The sequence below is a fragment of the Danio aesculapii genome, chromosome 17 (genome assembly GCF_903798145.1).
Source record: "Danio aesculapii chromosome 17, fDanAes4.1, whole genome shotgun sequence".
NCBI lineage: Eukaryota > Metazoa > Chordata > Actinopteri > Cypriniformes > Danionidae > Danio > Danio aesculapii.
Genome location: NC_079451.1, coordinates 43,821,759 through 43,843,659, shown reverse-complemented (window position 1 = coordinate 43,843,659; position 21,901 = coordinate 43,821,759). Strand labels below are relative to the sequence as shown.

The 21,901-nt window shown below is 35.7% G+C and overlaps 1 protein-coding gene across 1 annotated transcript in view; it reads left to right on the top strand.

Annotated features, from left to right (window-relative positions):
• The window catches only part of akap6 (A kinase (PRKA) anchor protein 6), a 324,063-nt gene that overhangs the window by 296,584 nt on the left and 5,578 nt on the right, over positions 1 to 21,901 (top strand). The window contains 18 exon segments of the mRNA XM_056476530.1: positions 9,733 to 9,748; positions 9,751 to 9,947; positions 13,975 to 14,251; positions 14,254 to 14,481; positions 14,484 to 14,675; positions 14,678 to 14,720; positions 14,722 to 14,942; positions 14,945 to 15,406; positions 15,409 to 15,453; positions 15,456 to 15,545; positions 15,548 to 15,771; positions 15,774 to 16,293; positions 16,296 to 16,463; positions 16,466 to 16,504; positions 16,507 to 16,596; positions 16,599 to 16,972; positions 19,389 to 19,412; positions 19,414 to 19,509. Coding sequence (XP_056332505.1) covers positions 9,733 to 9,748; positions 9,751 to 9,947; positions 13,975 to 14,251; positions 14,254 to 14,481; positions 14,484 to 14,675; positions 14,678 to 14,720; positions 14,722 to 14,942; positions 14,945 to 15,406; positions 15,409 to 15,453; positions 15,456 to 15,545; positions 15,548 to 15,771; positions 15,774 to 16,293; positions 16,296 to 16,463; positions 16,466 to 16,504; positions 16,507 to 16,596; positions 16,599 to 16,972; positions 19,389 to 19,412; positions 19,414 to 19,509 — 3,306 coding nt within the window.

The following is a 21,901-nucleotide window of genomic DNA, read 5'->3' as shown; positions in this document are numbered from 1 at the left end:
TAAAACATTAAGAAGTCTTTATTTATTAAGTATACATAAATAATAATATATTAATAATAATATGATAATAATATGATGATAATGATAATAATAATAATGACAATGATAATAATAATAATAATAATAATAATAATAATAATAATAATAATGATAATAATAATAATAATAAAGTAATAGTAATAATAATATAATAATATAATAATAATAATAATAATAATAATAATAATAATAATAATAATAATAATAATAATAATAATAATAATAATAATAATATAATAATCATTATTATTATTATCATTATTATTAATGCACATCTATATTAAGCATTTTATTCTTCAAAAAACTGTAAATCTTTTATGTCGGGCTGTTTGCATAGATTTTTGTGTTTAAAATTAGGAAGGACACTACAAGGGATAATAATAATAATAATAATAATAATAATAATAATAATAATAATAATAATAATAATAATAATAATAGTAATAATAATATTAATAATAATAATAATAATAATAAAAATAATAATAATTATTATTATTATTAGTTAGTTGTCACCATAATTTCCCTTTAGATTGATTGCATGAAGAATTGCAAACAAATGTTAACTTTTTTTAATTGATATGCAAATGAGGCATCATTTCGTGAAATATGCACTGATTAGCAAAAAAGCTGAACAATGATGAAGTCATGTTCGAAATTATTGTTTTATTTTTCTGTCATAATAGAGTCCAAGGATTTTACATATTTTTTATCACTCCATAATTCAGAAAATATGTTAAATAAACTTGGCTTCATCCAACTTGTTTGAAATGTATGTAAGTTAGTGCATACATGTATTTCATTAAACAATGGCTTATTTAATATTACAATAAAAATTGTAATGAAAAAAGATGTACTTTTTAATGAAATTAATATATTAATTCTGTTTTTCCACCCAATTCACCCACACTGTGAATAGGCTCATTTTACAAGTCACCTAGAGTTAAACTTTTGGATTTAACTATTTTTTAATCCATTCAGCTGATGCCTGGTTCTGGCAGGGGCTTAGCTTAGCTTAGCATAGATCATTGAATCGGATTAGACCATTAGCATCTCACTCAAAAATGACCAAAGATACTTTTCCTATTTAAAGCTTGACTCTTCTGTAGTTACATCGTGTACTAAGACTGATGGAAAATGAAAAGTTGCTATTTTCTGATATGGCTAGGAACTATACTCTTATTCCAGCGTAATAATCAAGGAACTTTTAAGTCAATATAATAAATGTGACCTGCTGCATGCACAAGAACCGTGCCTTGGAACCATGGAGACTATTTATATTGATAGATATAGATATATCTATCTATTTGAACTGGAATATACAGAAGTTAGCTGATTTTCAGGTCCTCTGTAATATCATTGCATCTTCTGTGTTCATTGATTCAAAGTTTATTGATTATTGCGCCAGAATAAGAGTATAGATCCTAGCCATATCAGCCTGAAAAATAGCAGTTTTCTATCAGTCTTAGTATACGATGTTACTACAGAAGAGTCAAGTTTATATTTGAAAATTATCATAAATCTTTTGGTCAATTTTTAAACAAAATGCTAATGGTCTAATCTAATTCAATGATTTATGCTAAGCTAAGCTAAAAGTGCTCTTGTCAGACCATGAGATCAGCTGAATGGATTCAAAAATGGTAAAACTCGTCTGTTTAACTGTGGGAGTTATAAAGCGAGCCTATTTTTAAAAAATTTAAATAAATTTTTTAAAAAGTGGAGTGTTCCTTTAAGGCTGCAGAATTGTCCGAATATGAGGAGACTGTAATGAAATGGAGCGATGGCGAATTGGAGTTTTTCGTGCTCTGTTCTCATTTAGTGCTGAATAAGAGATAAGCAGTTTTTTTGGGAGCAGACTTGGGAGGTCTGTGTAATACACATGCATCTTCACGCCGCCGCAGGTGTGATTACAGACTCTGATAGCGAGAGACCTGTAGATTAATACTGTACAGCAGATGGATTTAGCCACACGATAAGAGCCAGGGGAGTGAGACGACAGAGAAGACTGGGAGATTGTGTTAGAGCCTGATCCGCTGCTAGCTTTATTAAAAACAGCTGATAGATGAGCCTCTGGTCTTACAGTGGAGGGGCATTTCTGAAGGGTTCCTGAATTTTTGGGTTTTGTTTTTTAAAATAATCCACACGGAGCATGTTATTGCTCAGGAGTGAACACTATTTTTTTTCTAAAAAAAGGACAAATGAGAAAGTAATGATAATAATAATAATAATAATAATAATAATTATTATTATTATTATTATAGTAGTTATAATAATAATTATTATTATTGTTACTATTATTATTATTATTATTATTATTAGTTAGTAGTAGTAGTAGTAGCAGTAGCAGTAGCAGTAGTAGTAGTACTATTGGTTTCGCCCAGTCCAAAGACATACGGTATAGGTGAATTGGGTAAACAAAGTAGAAAAAAGCAGAAAGGGCATCCGCTGTGTGAAACAGATGCTGGAATAGTTGGCGGTTTAATCCACTGTGGCGACCCCTAATAAATAAAGGGACTGAGCTGAAGGAAAATGAATAAAGAAGTGAATTATTATTATTATTATTATTAGTAGTAGTGGTAGTAGTAGTAGTATAAAAAATAAAAAATACAGATCAATTACAGATATACAATATTCTCATAAAATGACAGTAATAATAATTGTAAAATAAGAATATAAAAATATAGAATAAATAAATACATCCTAAAAATCCTATGTGTTTATTAATCAATATAAAATGACTTTCATAGTCATATCTTTGTATATTACTTAGTATATTTTATCTTTCACATTCAAACTATTTAAAATTAAAGCAGCTAAAATTAAATTAACCAAATTAACATTGAAATTTCCCTAAAATGTATATATAATTTTAATGATAACAGGATTATTATAGTGGCAGGATTATTATAGGAACCAGGATTATTATAATGGCATTTTTTTTCATATAGTATTATATTTTGATGCTTTTTTGCTGTCATTCAATTTCACTTTGTCGTTCTACCAGTTTTAGGGGATTTATTTTTGTTTTAGTTTTAGCATTTATCCTTTAAGTAGGCTAACGACATGCATTAGTTGATATAACTAATTTTATTCTGTGGCGAAATAAATGTTTATTATCAAAAGAAATTCTATTGACATTTTTCTATTCAATTTTAGTTTGTTGTAAAGTTTGGTAATGTTTTATGCAAGTTTGGTAATCTATTTATTCAAAATGTATATTATTATTTATTATTTATACACATTCTATTTTTTATTTCGGTTAGTTTGGAGGCATTTAGTTGTAAATATATTTTTTTGTCAAATTTCTGACATGAATGTTTTCATTCATCATTTATTTTCCTTTAGCTTAGTCCCTTATTTATCAGGGGTTACCATGGCGGAATGAACGCAACTTATCCAGCATAGTTTTACTCAGCGGATGCTCTTCCAGCTGCAACCCAGTACTGGGAAACACCCATACACACTCATTCACACACATACACTACGGCCAATTTAGCTTATTCATTCATTCACTTTCTTTTTCGGCTTTGCCCTTTATTTAATAGGGGTCACCACAGCGGAACGAACCGCCAGTTTATCCGGCATATGTTATAAGCAGAGGATCCCCTTCAAGCTGCAACGCAGTACTGGGAAACACCCATACGCACTCATTCACACACATGCATTACAACCAATTCAGCTTATTCAATTCAACTATATGTCTTTGGACTGTGAGGAAAACCGGAGCACTTGGAGGAAACACATACCAAACACGGGAAGATATAAACTCCACACTGAAATGCCAACTGACCCAGCTTGGACTCGAACCAGTGACCTTCTTGCTGTGAGGCGATAGTGCTAACCACTGACCCACTGTGCAGTTTATTGTTTTGTACTGCAGTTTATTAGTCTGCTGGTTGACTATTAAAGTTGCCAAACAACATACTATCTAACTGTATTAAATGTAATATTTACAGTCGTAGTTGAGCAATGATCTGCATTTTCCTGTAGCTTTTCCCATCAGAGACATTAATAACAATATTTGCCATATGATACGACTTTTAATGTGCATAGTAGCTCAGATTGTTAGCTCTGATGTGAAGATTTAAACAGTTTGCGATCTCCACTCTGCTTCACTGTTGTCTATGGGAAAAGGATGGAGGTTTTTGTGTTTTCTCTTTCTCTCTGGGAGTGTGGTGATATCTGGCCCTCTGGCCCTCCGCCAGCTTCAGTCTCTCTGCCGGTTTGTGCCTCTGAAATGGAGTCATTGTGTGGACTCACATACTGGAGGAAAAACAGTGTGTTTGGAAAAGCTTTTTAGCAAATATTGGCGCACTATACTGTACCGCGCTGTTCCTCTCCACAGTAAGGCTCAATCAGACAGTAATGCACAAACACAACATATTTCTGATGTCTGAAATTTCAGCATTGCCAGTGTGGGGTTTCACAATTCGTTAGTGTAGACTGTAAAGTATTGATTTTGACCATTATATACATTTATACATTTTGTGATGCAGTTCATTTTGGTATACAGTGTAAATAATATCCGTAAATTAGTAGTTTTCAGTATTTTGTCATTCATGTTTTTATTTTTCCCCTTTTATTTATGCTTGCACTATAGGATTTTGATCTGTCCTCCAGCAACTTTTAACCTTTAAATGTTCAAAAAAGTAACTTTTATTAACATTTTTAAGAGTTTAAAAGTTTAAACTGATATATTAAAGTTGTATATTTCGCTACAAATACCTTGTACTAAACTGCCAATACTTTTTCTGTTATTTTACATATTATTTCTTACGCATTATATTATTTCAATCTATTAAAATGTCAATAAAAGTCACTTTGTTAAACTGGAGAGTTGAATTTTCAGACAGAGCAGAGATTAAGATCCCATAGTGCAATTCACAACCATAAATAAATGGAAAACTCTTGCTAATCACAAAATATGGAAACAGTTAATTAACAGATGTTTTTATTAAGTATTTGAGTATAATTGGGTGTCCAAAATATTGTTTATTAAATAACATCAAAAAAGTTAATCATATTTCGTATCAATTTTTATCAAAATTTTATAATTTGTTTACCTGAATATGTACGCTTATTGACAAACCATTGCTGCATGGAAAACTATGCAACACTTTTCAGTTTTGATGTTGTTTTTTGGAAATAAATATGTAGATTTCATAAATTTGTACTGTTTTGAGCAATTTTGAGTTGATTGTTGTTATAGATTTGATTCAATGATATATTCAAATAAAAGCATATCTATATATTTAGCATCAGAGAACTGAGTTTTTTTTGTTAAATTACTTTAACAAAATTATTTTTTTTACAGTATTTTTTTGTAGAAACATCAAAGTCCTTAAGATTAGACACATATTAACTTGTTTGTTTTAGCTTATAACTTTAATTAGTTTTTATGTCTTCAGTTATTTTAACTTGTTTTATGCTTAAACGTAATTAAAATACTCAAATTAAAGAGATGAACTATGAACACAAAAAAATTGCAGCCTGTTTTTTTTTGTTAAATCAAAGAAACATTTCTAGTCATCTCATTTACACCCGTCATACTGACTAAAAATATTAAGTTAAACTTTGTATAACTAAACAAACTGAGTTAAAGCCTGATTAGCTCTTAATATTAGTTAAAATAACATAAAAACATTGTTTTCATGACTTTTTGTCATGTCATTTCCACCAGGCACCAATACCATAAGACCGTAATATTAGGTTAGAATTAAGTCGTGACATCAGGTGACCAAAATTAAATGTCTGTCCAGCGTCTAAATACAATGTTATTTTGACATCCAATAATCTTAAAACAAAAAATCTTAAACCAATGTCATATTGATGTCAAATACTGACATTTATTCATCAGGTATGGCAACCAAGGTCTAATAGACGTCATAGTGGTACACAATGTTTAATACGTCACAACGTCAAGCTGTAACATTGTTAGACGTTGATATTTGGTTAATTTAGGTTGAAGGTTGGACATTGATGTTGGCCTGACGCTGGGTTCTGCCAACCCGATTTTCATTTTCAAACAAAATGCAACGTCCCTACGTTGCTGGGTCATTGCAGTGCAGATTGCGGCAAACCATTTAAGTTTTGAAACAAAATGATGTGAGTAGTGCAAAATTATATATATATATTATATATATTTATTATATATTATATATTATATATATTATAATTATTTCATAACTCATTAGGTTTGAGTTCTGCTTAATATAATCAGTTTATGAGTTACCATAACTCATTTGCATTAAGTCAAAATAATGTTTTTATTTTAAGTTAAGCTAACTTATTTTATTTAGTGATTTTCAGTTTTACAGGGTTTTTGATTATTGATGTATATATACACACACACAGTTGAAGTCTGAATTATTATCCCCCCTGAATTATTATCCCCCCTGTTTATTTTTTTGCCCAGTTTCCGTTTAACGGAAAGAGGATTTTTTCAACACATTTCTAATCATAATAGTTTTAATAACTCATTTCTAATAACTGATTTATTTTATCTTTGCCATGATGACAGTAAATAATATTTGACTAGATATTTTTCAAGACACTTCTGTACAGCTCAAAGTGACATTTAAAGGCTTAACTAGGTTAACTAGGCAGGTTAGGGTAATTAGGCAAGTTATTGTATAACAATGGTTTGTTCTGTAGACTATCAAAAAAAAAAATTAGCTTAAAGGGGCTAATAATTTTGACCTTAAAATGGTTTTTAAAAAATTTAAAGCTGCTTTTATTCTAGCCCAAATAAAGCAAATAAGACTTTCTCTAGAATACAAAATATAATCAGACATACTATGAATATTTCCTTGCTCTGTTAAACATCATTTAGGAAATAATTAAAAAAGAAAAAAAAAATCAAAGGGGGCTAATAAGTCTGACTTCAACTGTATATATATATATAATTGCTGAATTTATGCACAGCATTTAATAAAATATTTTAAATAACTGTAATTAAATTGCAAAAAAAAAAGGAGAAAAACTGTTGTGAAAACTTGTACTCCAAAAATGTTAACCAGCCGACCAGCTATTGTACCATAAAATATTTACATGCATCTTTAAGAAACCCAAGCTCTATATTCCCCATCCGCCGCACACCATTAAAACCCAGTGTCCATTCGAGTGCCAGTTTTCCATCACCTCTGTCAAAAGTTTCATCTCTATCAGCTCTTCTCCAGCGCATTTTACAGCCTCATTACCTGTTTAAAAGACATGGCTGAGCGGAATATGCTAAAACAGAGGCGCCAAGCACTCCAGGAAACAAAAAAAATAAAATCCAATTTAAATGTAATGGTGTTTAATATTTATTGAAAAAAAAATGTACAGAAAATGTAAGGCGCTGGCCGGGATTTGCATAAATTGTTCTGCGAATGTGTTTTGTCCCGTTCTGCACACACGGACGTCTCTTTGCTGCATATTTTAAAGGGTGTTTTGGTGCAGGTGAAAGAGAAGAGCGTCCGAAAGCTTCAGGAGAGTCTATATGCTCCGACGCTTTCATTAAACAAGTGTCATAGCCGGACACTGAAGCATGCCAGTGCGGCTCTTAAATATTTGATTCTGTGGTGTTTATGGAAGAACGCAATGTGATTTACTTGCTCCTGACAGCATGGATGTTGCATAGACCTCATCAGGAGCACTGGAGTCTCTCTCTCTCTCTCTCTCTCTCTCTTTCTCAATCACTCTGTGTCACTGTGTTCATTCATGCTATGAAAACTCACATGCATGACTTGCAATAAAACCCAGTGTTGTTAGTCATGAACTCTAAAGTCTAGATTTTTCAGTAATTGGGATCCGTTTATCTTTTTCCTTTCTTTTTTTTAATGACAAATTTGTGTTGCACCCTGTTTTTGCATGATTTTAGAGATAAAGTAAGATTGTTGACAGTTTTTGCTCTTTGCACTGGAAATTAATCATATTAAAAATAAAGAAATTAAACATCTCTCAAGAGTAAGTTTGATTTTAATGCAATTAGGGATGTATTCATTTCATTTAATTTGTTTTTTTTATTAGTTCATTCTGTTTTCATTTCTGTCAGTTGGGGTGTTTTAAAAAGAATTTTTTTTATATTATTATTATTTATTTATTTATTTATATTTTTATTTATTTATATTTATTTATTATATTTATTTATTTATTTATTGTTATATTAATTTCTGAAAGCCACAGTAAAAACACCTAATATTAACAACTTTATTAATCCTACCAGGGGCAATTAAATTAGGGCAGTAGCATTTCATGATACAACAAACACATAAAGAGACAAATCACTTATGAACAATATTTAAAAACACAATTTAAAAACACAATCCAGCACTAACCTGTGTACGTTAGTGTATGTTTAATTTCATTTAGATTGTTTTTATTTATTGATCCTTGTATTCATTTCTTTCAGTTGGTGTGTTATTTTTAAATTAATTAATTAATTAATTATTATTATATTTACTTATTTAATGGTATTAATATTGTTTATAATATTTTCTATCAGCTACAGTGTAAAAGAGCTGCAAGTAGGGCACATTTATTTTATTTAGTTTGTTTTTTATTCGTTATTTATTGTTTTCATTTCTGTCAGTTGAGGTGTTTTTTTAATTAATTAATTAATTAATTAATTATTATTATTATTTAGTTTGTTTATGGTATTAATATTGCTTATATTAATTTATAAAAGCTACTGTGTAAAATAGCTGTATTAAAGCCTAAATAAAACTATAAGTCGATGTAATATTTTTGATCCTTTTTACATTTTTTCCTCATTTTTTGTGGGGGTTTATTTACATCAGTTAGGCTGTTTGTAATTTTGCAATTACATTTAGTCATCTAGCAGATGCTTTTATCCAAAAGCCACTTATGAGGATAATTAAAAAAAATTATTAATAATTTTTTTACTTGTATGTTTTACATATTTTCATCATAATTCATTATAATCTCACAATAATATGATAATATATGTCTAAAGTCTATATCCACTTTGTGACTTATGTAAAACTGTAATTATATGACAGGACATTTATGACAACAAATGTTTTTATGTTATTTTTACTTATTTTAATAAATTAGTCAGGTTCCAGCAAATGTTTAAGTTATAGAAAGTTTAACTCTATTTTAGTCTGTTTGCCGTAAATTGAGATGCTAAAAATCTCTTTTTCATGTCTAAAATGCTTCTTGATTTAAGAATTTTTGAAAATGATGAAGATTTGAAAATATTATTTATTTATTTATTTATTTATTTATTGTTTATTTATTTATTTATTTATTTATTATTTTCTTAGAGCAAGCAAAATAATTTGCCAATAGTGTAAGTAAAATATTTGTTTTTTTGTCTTGAAATAAAACTATTTTATGTACCCCATTGGCAGATTATGTTGCTTGCTTGCTTTATTATATTATTTATTATTTATTTATTTATTTATTATTTATTTATATTTTTTAAAAAAAAATTTATTTAATACAAAAAATAAATTTATATAATAAAATAAATAAAAATAATACATTTAAGTGGGTTTGAAATAAGATTACTTTACTTACCCCCATTGGCAGAATATGTTGCTTTATTAAGAAAAACACTCACTTCCTTTAGACTTATTTCTGAAAATAAGGACAAGCTAAATAATCTAAGAAAAAAAGCAGGATGAAATATCAGGCCACTGGTCAGTGTGTGAGTGTTTCAAGGACTGACGGCTGGTGTCTCCGCAGGCTCTGTGTGTGGAGGTACGGGCAGACGGAGGGGCATCTCCTCAATTCTGCGCCTCTGTCAGCGGCTGCTGGACGGGCCTGAACATCAGAGCTCCGAGTCCGAGCGTCAGTCTCTACAGCTGCTGCAGGTCAACCTGGAGAGACGCTGGGAGGCCATCGTCATGCAGACGCTTCAGTGGCAAAGCCGACTCAAACGATCACTCGGCAGAGACCAGGTCACATACGCTTTACACTACAGCTACAAGACAACACATGCACTGCGTAAAACAGGCTCTAAACCCTCTAGTATTAAATTCAACTCACTTCATCTTTATTTCTATAGCACTTTTTACAATGAAGATTGTGTCAAAGCAGCTTAACATAGAAAATCTAGTCAATTGAAACTGCTTCAGTCCAAATTCAGAGGTGAAGTTCAGTTTAGTTCAGTAGTGTAGTGTAGATTTTCACTGCTTAAAGTCCAAACACTGAAGAGCAAATCTATCAATGAGCAGCTCCACAAGTCCCAAACCAAACAAGCCTCAAGGAACAAACTTCACCAATTAACAAAAGTGAAGGAAAAAACTAGTAGACTTGAGATTCAACCTCTTCCCAAAACTAGCATTAGCCAACAAAAGTTGTACACTCAAAAAATGACTTTTGCTGCTTGTTCAAACTACTTATTTAAAATGAGTTGAAACAACACAATTCTCAATTTTTGGGGGACAATTAAATTTTTTGGTCTCAAGCCACTTAAATTTGTAAAAACAATTAAGTTAATTGATAGGTGTTGCGACAACATTGGCATTGTGTGGTACACAGCATTTTTTGCAATTTAAATTCACTCAGTCAAACCAAATATTTGGTAACACTTTATAAAATGGTCCATTAGTTCATATTAGTTAATGCACTGACTCATAAACAAATAATTAGTATACAGTGGTAAATGCATTACTAATTATTTGTTCATGTTAGTCAATACATGTTTCCTGAATGTATTGTTCCAGCAAACATTTACAAACAGAATTGAAACTTGCAAAGTTGAACTACAGCTTTTATTAGAAGCCTAGTTTCCTTCTAATATAGGAAATATGGACTTAAATAGATCATAAGCATAAGCAAATATGTACGCTAACATACAGTACACTCTACCTTTATTATACATACCATACACTACCTGAAGTCTTGTTGTCGATCTCAGTTGTAAGTGCAATAAATAAAACCTTGACTTCTAGTTGATTATTTGGAAAAGTGGAAGGTAGATCCCAATCTGCATCCCAATCATCACAAATACTGCATAAGACGTATTGGAACGCGCATGAACCCAAGATTCTCACAGAAATCAGTCAAGTTTGGTGAAGGAAAAATTATGGTTTAGAGTTACATTCTGCGAAGGTGCTCCAGGATTGGCCAGCCCAATCACCAGATATGAACATTATTGAGCATGTCTGGGGTAAGATTGAGGAGGCGTTGAAGATGAATCCAATGAATCTTAATGAACTCTGGGAGTCCTGCAAGAACGCTTTCTTTGCCATTCCAGATGACTTCTTTAATAAGTTATTTGAGTCATTGCAGAGATGTTAAGTGTAATAAGCGTAATCTAGAGGCCTTTGCCTTTTATATAAGCCACTTTTTGATACCAAATGATCAACTAGATGTCAAGTTATTATTTGTTGTTCCTGAAACTTTGAAAGGCGACAAGACTTTTGTCAGGTAGTGTACATACATACATATATACTTGCCATTTAGTTTGTTTGCTTTTGCTGCATACGTGATTGTGGGACCCACATAATAAAACAAAATATCAGAGAATAAAACAGTGTTTAAGCACTTAAAACATTTAAGCATTAATCTAATATTATTCTAATCTTTAAATTTCAATGAATACCTCCAAAACATCCCTAATGATAGGTCTAAACAACAAGGTTCTAGCTAGTTAGTTTCTTCAACAATGCATGGTACGTTAATAGTTCAGCAGCGAGTTACGTGGTTGTTTGGGGTTGTCAATTTAATTGCGTTTGAGATGGAACGCGGTACTGTTTACTAAAACTGTGCGCTGTGTACTGTATATTATTTTTAAAAAGGAGTTGTAGGCTCTGTTTGCATTATTTAGCAGCTAAAGGAATTATGCAAATTGGCTCAAACAAGCTCAAAAACACTGTTTGCACGGTGCAATTTCCCATCTTGCAAATGCATGCATACACCGCTTTTAATTAAGCAAACATAATTTGCTACTTTGACTAAAATAAGTGCTGAAAGTAATTTATGTAATTAAAAAAGCATTGCAAATCTGTACCTGTTTAGTCCATTCAGCTCAATTTGTAGTATAGAAGGCATAACGTACATCCAGCTGGTGTTATATAAAGTGTAGGGGGTTTGTATCACTCTTTATGTCATATCTATAACTGTTATCCTGCTTAATTACTGTAGATTTTTCAGTTCAAATTCTCCTAAACACTGATAAATGGTGAGATAGATCCTTGCACTATTTGCTTGTAATGGATAGAAATCAATCAAATGTGAAGCTTGGTGTTTCAATCATTTAATGCATCCATTAAAATTCTAAAATTAGTGATATATGATTCTATAAATCAACATTTTGATATAATTTATTTAACTAAAAATCAGCATTTCCATATATTTTATTCAACCCACCCAAACTGTCATTTCAAAGACCTTCTTATACGTTTCTCCACTCAAACGAAGCTGTCCAGGACAATTTGTAAAGCAGAAATACACTTGCACCAATAATATAGTGCAGCACCACTGTAGCACTGCAATAAGAATGATGTATAAGGCAGGGAAAGTGGCCACATATTATTCTTGAATGCACAGAGTAAGGGGACAGTGGCTGGATGCGCTCCCCAGATACCCAATGTACTGTGAACTCAATCGATTACAGATGCTGCCAGAAATAACTGACTGTTCTTAATGCAGATTGAGTAACCCGTAGCAATGAAATAACTTGATCCGCTGTCCCCGTCCAGCACTGAAAGGAGAAAGCAGTCTCTTAAAGGACATAACATGCGCATATACCATGTTCAGCGCAGTATAAAAAGACTTCCCATCCTGAAAACGGAACCCTTAACTAGTTTCTTATTGTATGTGTGGGACCGTTACAGTGCGTGTTAAACGGGGGAGTGGGCCAAGGGCTAGACTTTGCCTTTTGTCATGTAGATGTTGTGCATTCCTGCATGGCAGCAGCAGGGCTCTGGGGAGGCTTCGTGCCTCATGCAGAAAAGCCCAGCAACCTGTTTGTGAATGTCCACTCACTTACACTGGAAAGACAAATTACTCGGCCCTCGCTCAGCTTGACCTTGCGGGGCTGAAGTGCAATTTCACTTTTTTTTTTTTTTTTTGCGGTTGCAGATGAAAAGAAAAGAAAAATAATAGGGAGAGTTTGTTTTTGTGAATACAGTACACTTTGTGAGATGATGAAATAGCTGACTGTTGAATGCTTCAGGAGGCCTTGCTCACAACAAGTCTTGTGTCTGAAAGAAATTCCAATCGTTACTCTTTCATTTTTTGGAGGATTTTTTCCTTTTTTTAAGTATATCAAGAATTCAGTTTGAAGGTCAATGAAAGACAATGGTTTTTAAGTTAACTTTCACCTGCTCTTAAACCAGTGCAATAGAGGCTGTTAAAAGGAGAAAGGCTTTAATTGACAATGTCAAGCTATTAAAGGATTTCACTATTACGCTGAATAGAAGATGGCAGAAATCTCATGCCTTACTAGACCGTCTTGTTTAACTTTCCACAAAATGGCAAAATTACTTTGGTAATGACGTGACTAAAGGTTATAATTAGTCTATCTGATTAAAACGTTATGTGCTGCAATCGGGGTACAAATGTTAGCTGAGGCAGCTAACTGAAATTATTTTTATTTGATTAGACTGATTGATTGTTCTCACAGTTGAGGCTTTTTATCATGCACTAGCAATCCAAGCCTGTGCATTAGTATTTTCCTCATCAGCAGATAGAGAATAAACAGAAATCTAAAAAAATTCATTTAATGGGATATATGACATACAAAGCAAGTGTTAGATTTGCCAGTTTATTAGATTAATGAGATAAAGAGGATCATATAAATAGACTCTTCCCGCTTAAACAAGATGCAAAGCAATTTGTGTCATCATGCCCTGTGCTGAATGCCCATATCTATGCGAAAATGTGTTGGTCATAAATTAACTTGGCATTTGATCTAATTAAAAGTACAATCAAGAGTTTATATGCCTTGTCATCTTGTTTTTTCTCTCTCTGCTGCAGGTCCCTGGAAACCTCATCGAGCCTTCGCTCATGGACCTCCATGGCCTGACAGAAGACTCTTGGGAGTGGGACGAGATGGACATGACAATCGATATGGAGACACAGAACGGTGAAGATGAGAAAACCCCTGGATCTACATCACACCTTAATTCCCCAAAGGAGCCTTCGAGTCTCACTGAGTCATGCCCAATTGACACACAGTGCGCTCCATCTTCCCATGTTTATCAGGTGTACAGTCTGCATAACGTTGAACTCTATCAACAACCCCAATATAATCACAATCATCTCTAGCTAAAGCCGAGCAATCACTGCTCAAGAGAGTGAGCATGGATTCATCCTTTTCCTCGGCTGAATCCCTACCTGATATCCTGGGAGACCTGCTGAGGGGGAAACAGAGGCTGCTATCGTATTCACCCAGGAGATCAGAAAGCGAAAGTGGGATAGTAAGTGAAGGGGACACAGAGACCTTGGGTAACTCTGAAATTTGCCTGCTGTGCCAGAGTGATGATTTAAAGTTTGCGTTACCCTCACTCCTCCTATCAGAGAAGATTCACATAATGGAGACAGAGTCTCAGATGAGGATATAGACAGAGTTTTGGAGCGTGCCAACAAGTGCGCTGAATATGGTGACAGTCTTACCATTGGGAAGAGAGATCAGCGATGCCATGGCACGAGAAAGAAGAGAGATGAATGTGGAGAAAGCAGAAAAAACATCGCAAGGAGCCTGTGAAGATCCTTGCCAAAGGCCGGGCTATGCCAAGAGTCTGGCGATGAAAATCCCAGCATGAGTGGAGATGATGAGAGAGTGACTACACACCGAAAGCTCCAAAAGGAGTTTGCACAGCTCTCCCAGGGGTCTTCCCTAGACTCCCTTTATGCAGTGGGAGAGCTTTTCCCAACAAGCAAAGACACACTCACTCGTAGCACTTCCCTAGAAAGTTGGCTTGCTCCGTGTAAGAGTGCAGAGGATGGGGAAGTAAGGAAAGTCTGAGGGACATCGGATCGACTGTGGAGCCCACTGGGGAACTGAGCAGAAGAACTCTAGAACTTCTGAAACGCCTTGAGAACATCCAAACCCCACTTGCTCTGAAGATGACGCGCAGTGTGTCTGACGTAACGCTCCAGAGCAGCTCACTGTGGCGTGGGTCACGCTCGACTGGCGCTCCCTCCTCCATTAACGAGAGCTCGGCAGCTTCCCTGACAGAGCTGAGCAGCACTGAAGACTCCTCGGTGGCATCCGAAGACTTAGCCGTGCAAATGAACCGCTGCATGGCTGCTGAATCCAATGCATCCTTCCGAAAACATTGCCACAGCCAGCAACAAGCTGATGAGACGGATGCAAGCATCAGTATGGTTGTTAACGTTTCTTGCACATCAGCCTGCACCGACGATGAAGAAGACAGCGATCTTCTCTCCAGCTCTACATTGACGCTCACGAAGAGGAGCTCGGTATTAAAGATGATGACTCTAGTGTAACCTCAGAGAAGAGTACATTGAAGGCTCCTTCGCTCTTGGGTTGGATTACATAAAGGGTGAGTTTCAAAGCTGGATGAAGCCTCGATCTCAGATTAGAGAAAAAACGAGGCAGATCTAGTGGATGAACTGCAGTGTGGCACCCTGTCTAGAGACATCCTGTCACCTATTAAGACCGCCAGCGATCTGCACTTACTCAGCAGATCTGCATTGAGACTCCTGGAAGCCAATACTAATGCTAAAAACGAGAGCCTCAAGCACCAGGAGGTGGATGGGAACCGCCGGGATGCCACCAGGAACTATATCAGCCGCTTTGTGGATGATATATGGAAAACGGCAATGTCGAGAGCTCTCATATCAAAGCCAAAGACGAAGATGATGAGCTGCTGAGGGAGGAGGGAAGTCTGCTAACCAAGAAAGGGGAGCCATTTAAAGCCTCCTACGGGGTGGATGCTACCACAGGTGTCAAAAGCAATATGCTGACTGCCACCTCTCCATCCTCATGTGAACAGTTAAGCTTGGGCTCCCTGGAAGGGCAGTTAAAAGGCGAACTGCCTTGTCACAATTCCCGCCGTCCCTCCCCTTCGATGTCTCCAACAGATGATTGCTCGGGGTTAGCAGCACACGCTCTCAGCCGACAGAAGCAGCTTGCCGCATTTCTGAACGATGTCCACGAGAACCATCAGGAAAGCTCTTCTGATTGCTGCAGTCACCCCGCTTTCATGTCCGAAGAAGCCAGGAGTGAAAACGTTCATGACTTTGTGATGGAGATCATCGACCTGACATCTGTGGCCCGGAAAACCAAAGAGGAGCCGACGGAGGTTTGCAGCCCAACGTCTGTATCTCAGATAAAGAGAAGGTCCTTGAGCACTCCCATCGGCTTATTCATTTGAGAAAGGGCGACTTTTACTCATATCTCTCGCTGTCTTCGCATGACAGCGATTGCGGAGAGGTCAGCACATGCACCGAGGACAAGAGCAGCACCCCAATCCTTTCCAGTAGCCCAGATATCCGTGACGAGAGCCGCTGTTTGAGGCCTGTACGGAAGAAGTGTACCTAGGCCCCCTCTCTGTTACAGCATGTCCATTAGCAAACGGCCCACGAGACATGGCGCCAAACTAATAGAGCCCATTGCTCTCCTAAAACCTTCATCGGCTGCGATGAATACCAAAAAGCACATGGTGTTTCTGAAGCAAGTGTAGCTGGTAGCCAGTCAGAGTGCCATAATGAGGCGCCTTATCTTAATCCTTTACCATGTGAAACCCCGATAGATACTGTTGAATGTTTTGCAGATACTAAAATTGAATCCAATATTTCCCCTGTAATGACTAAGATAAGAGTCTCTTGCTCCACTACAAATCCTTTAAAAGAGGATGGCAGCCTTTATATTAATCCCAAAATTAACTGTCCGCTGATAAGGAAGACTGATAGCGATGAAAGGGCTCCTGCTTCACAGTTGATGAAACAGAAGAATGTCGGGAAAGGGCGCCGCTCTCTGCTGGAAGCCAGGTCGACTCATAAACAGGTGTGTTTCGACATTACACCGCGCTCTATCTGCTTGTAATGAGAGCGGTGTGCGTTTCTGCCGAATTCATCTCATTGACTAAATATTTAAGAGGGGATTTTATTCATTCTCTCGCAGCCCCTTCACACCCTCCCCTGCGCTTTCCCCCTGAAGTGCTAATGGAAGAAGGATTTGCAGGCGTAGATTTAAAATTTTAAGGTCTACAGAACAGAATAATCATAATCAGTCAGATTATATTATGATTCATAAGCAAGAATGCGGCGAGGATCATTACTTAATTTCATGACTGAATTAGTATGTGTTTCTTTTTAAGTACTTTTCTATTTCATATGCAAACTTCTCTCTCGCCTGCTTCCCACTCTGTCTGCAAATCCTGCGTTTGACCTTATATCAGGCGAATTAAGTTACTGCTTTTCAGCTAATCGTTGAGTCTGAAAACACAGAATTAATTTTACTCGAGCCATCAATTGAATTGCGGAGTTTTAAGCATTGCATAAGGGCGTATGGATTTCATTAAAATAGCTGGATGAAAGAGGAAGAGTACTGTAACAATCTTCATCATTTCAACCTTCAATCCTGTTCATGCTCTGCTTGTATTTCTCACTGTTATTCGTCATGTTTTCAATGTCAGTGTTGTAATTACTGTATTTCATAGAATATTGCAGGCCTATAATGTGAAGGAAATGTTTTAATCATTCTTCTACTAATTTAATATGAAAAGCTATTATTTGAGGACATTTCAGGCAAATTCTGACAGTTTTGGTTCTTTTTTTTCATCGATGCAATGAGAAATGTGCCGATAACACTATAGAACATAACATTATAACATAATGTAGTTTGGTTAATTATCCATCCATCTATCCAATCATTCATTCATCCATTCATTCTTTCTTTGTCCATCTGACTGTCCTTCCTTCTCTCCTTTCTCCTGTGTATCTACTCCATCCATTCATCCATCAATCTTTCTTTCTGTTATTCTCTGTCCGTTTGACCGTCTGTCCTTCCTTTTTTCTTTCCTTCCTTTCTGTCTGTGTATCTGTCCTTCCATCTATCCATCCATCCTTCTTTTCTTTTCTTCTTTCTTTTCTTTCTTTTTCTTTTTGTTTTTTCTTTTCTTCTTTCTTTCTTTCTTTCTTTCTTTCTCTTGTCCCATTTTCTTTATCTGGTATCTATCTTTTCATCCATCTATCCATCATCTAATCATTCATTATCATTCTTTCTTTGTCCATCTGACTGTCCTTCCTTCTCTCCTTTATTCCTGTTATCTGTCCTTCCATCCATTCATCCATCAATCTTTCTTTATGTTATTCTCTGTCCGTTTGATCGTCTGTCCTTCCTTTTTTTTTTCCTTACTGTATGTGTTATCATCTATCATCCTCCTTCTTTTTCTTTCTTTCTCTTTTCTTTCTTTCTTTCTTTTTTTCTTTCTTCTTTCTTTCTTTCTTTTCTTTCTTCTTTCTTCTTCTTTCTCTTTCTTCCTCTTTCATTCCTTCATTCAGTCATTTCTTCCTCTGTATCTATCTTCCATTCTTTCTTTTCTTTCTTTCTTTCTTTTCTTTCTTCTCTTTATTTCTCTTCTTTTCTGTCCACCGCTCGTCCATCTGTCCGTCCATCTATCCTTCTTTTCTTTCTTCTTCTTTCTTTCTTTTTCTTTGTTTTTTTCTTTCTTTCTTTCTTACTTTCTTTCTTCTTCTTCTTCTTCTTTCGACTATCATCCGTCCTTCATTCCTTCCTTCTATCTTTGTTCTATCCCTCTATCCGTATCCATATTTCTTTTTTTTTTGTCCATTCAACGGTCCATCCTTCCTTTGTTCATTCGTTCATTCCTTCCTTTTTCCTATCTGTGTATCTATCATTCTGCCCGTCATCCATTCTTTCTTTGTCCAACTGACTGTCCTTCCTTCCTTCCTTCGTTCATTTTTTTCTTCCTGTGTATTTATCCTTCCATCCATTCATCCATCGATCTTTCTTTCTTTCTTTCTTTCTTTCTTTCTGTCTTTCTTCTCTTTCTTTTTTCTTTCTTTCTCTTCTTAATTTAATTTAATTTATGTAAAATTGCAATACATTATAATGTTAAAGTTAAATGACTACAATATAAAAAATAAATACTCTCTTTTAATTTATAATTAAAATTATACTTTTTTCCCAGTTCTGGGTTGTTGCAGGAAGGGCATCCACTGCGTAAAACATATGCCAGAATAGTTGGCGGTTCATTTCTCTGAGGCGACCCTGATAAACAAGGGACTAAGCCGAAGTAAGAGTAATGAATGAATATAGATTGATTTAGAATTTAAATATCAGTCATTGTAAACAACGCAAAAAGTTCAGCACAAACTAAGAGAATAACAAGAAATGTGAAAAAAAAAGCGGAATAAATGAGGGAAGTAACCTTTCTGTGTTTTGGTGTGTCTTGCAGCTGGCGAGGTCAGAGAGCAGCAGTGGGTGTTGCGCAGGGCTGCAGGGCTCAGATCAGTGGTGCACAGACTGATAGCTCATCTGCAGGAACAACTAGAGTCAGCAGCAGGCCTCAGGTCAAGGTAGGTGCTGGAGGAGCCGCTTCAACACACACAACTGAGAAACAGCCGCAGGGGCTTTCTCCATGCCAAGCGTTACATTGCAAACAACCCCATTTCCAGTTCACTCCATACTGCACGTTAGTGTGATTTATTAGCAGTGGCTTTGAAATGAGCCTGTTTTGTGTGTGTATTTTTTTCTTTGGTTGTTGGTTGCATACAATGTGAAACAGTGTCAACAAAATAAATTAAACTGTGATGCTAAAACAGATTTTTTTTTATTATCAAACATACATATTTATCTTTATATATGGAGTATTTTGAAATTATTATTTAAAATAAATTTATTACTGAAAAAAATTCAAAGGGGTGTTTAATGGAGAGATGTTTTTCAACACATTTAAGCATAATAGTTTTAATAAATAATTTCTAATATAATATTTTTCTTTGTTATGATTACAGTACATAATAGTTTACTAGATATTTTGCAAGACACAAGTATTCATCTAAATTTGCAAGTTTAACAGCTTAACTACGTTAATTAGTCCAATTGGGCAAGTTAGCCTAAAAATATTCATTCATTCATTTTCTTTTCGGCTTAGTCCCTTTATTAATCTGGGGTCGCCCACAGCGGAAATGAACCGCCAACTTATCCAGCATATGCTTCGCAGCGGATGCCCTTCCAGCCGCAACCCATCACTGGGAAACATCCATACACACTCATTCGCACACATATATACACTATGGACAATTAATATACCCAATTCACCTGTACTGCGTGTCTTTGGACTGTGGGGGGAAACCGGAGCACCCGGAGGAAACCCGCACGAACGCAGGGAGAACATGCAAACTTCACACAGAAACGCCAACTGACCCAGCCGAACCAACGACCTTCTTGGTGTGAGGCAACAGCACTACCCACTGCGCCACTGTGTTGCCCCTTAAAAAATATTTTTCAAGACTTTCTCTGAAGAAAAAAGTGCAACTGAAACATCACTTAGGAAATATTTGAAAAAATTCAAATGACAACCCCAAATCAGCAACATGGATGTCGGGATTCAATGGAGTTGAGGGTCCAAATGCAGTTATTAATGCAGGCAATGGTCAAAACAGGAACAAACAGTATCATGAGGAAATTCCAAAATCGTCATCATGGTCACAGGCAAAGAAAGAGTCAATACAAGTGTAAAATCAGCATAAACGAGAAACAAAAAAAGGGTCAGAATACAAGGCAAAGCTAGACAATAGAACACTTTGTAATGCTACAGGATAAGAAGAAGACTCAGCACTGTGTGTGTGCAAGTGTGGTGTATAGTCTAGGATATCTATGATGAGCTTCCAGCTGTGTATACGTAATCAGGGGTGATCTGGAACTGGTGTGTGAGTGAGGTGCCTGATGGGAAATGTAGTGCAATTCGGTGGCAGAATTGTAGCTCGGGGGAAAGTGAGTGTTTCAAGCTATCTAGAAGGGCTAGATCATTGGTGATCATGACAAAACATTATCAGTTCTAAGTGTCCCTCACACAGGTCAGTGGGCTGACAAACCACCCGTAGAAACACTTTTAATTCATTTTCTTTTGGCTTAGTCCCTTTATTCATCAGGGATCGCCACAGTGGAATGAACCAACTTATCTAGCGGATGTTTACACAGCAGATTCCCTTTCAGCTGCAGCACAGTACTGAAAAAACACCCATACAACTCATTCGCACACATACACTACGGGCAATTTAGTTTATTCAATTTATCTATAGCGCATGTCTTTGGACTGTGGGGGAAACTGGAGCACCCGGAGGGGAAACCCACGCCAGCACGGGGAGGACATGCAAATTCACACAACTCCAAATGCCAACTGACTCAGCCGGGACTCAACCAAAGCGACCTTCTTGCTAAGAGGTGACAGTGCTAACCACTAAGCCACTGTGCCACCAGAAAAACTCTCTCTCTAAAAACATCCCCCCCTCTTAACTTTAGCACTCCTAACTCTCTGAGCACAAACAGTTTCTTTGTATAATTAGCATATCTTATGTGTATTGCCTCTTGTTAAAATGCTGAAGGCCTCCTCAATTGTAGGTAGCTTTGGACATCTGCTAAATATTTCATTTCATTTTCTTCCACTTATCTGGGGCCGGGTCATGGGCCAGCAGTCTCAAGAGAGAACCCCAGACTTCCCTCTCCCTAGACACTTCCTCCAGCTTCTCCGGGGGGATCTCGAGGCATTGTCCTGGGAATTCCCCGAGGCCTCCCCCATCCTCCCTAGGTAGGCGTCCAGGAAGCATCCAAAACAGATGCCCGACCCACCTCATCTGGCTTTTCTTGATGTGGAGGGAGCACTGGCTCTACTCTGAGCTCCCCGGATGACAGAGCTCTCTCACCTATCCATAGGGTGCGACCTGCCACCCTGCGAAGGAAATTCAT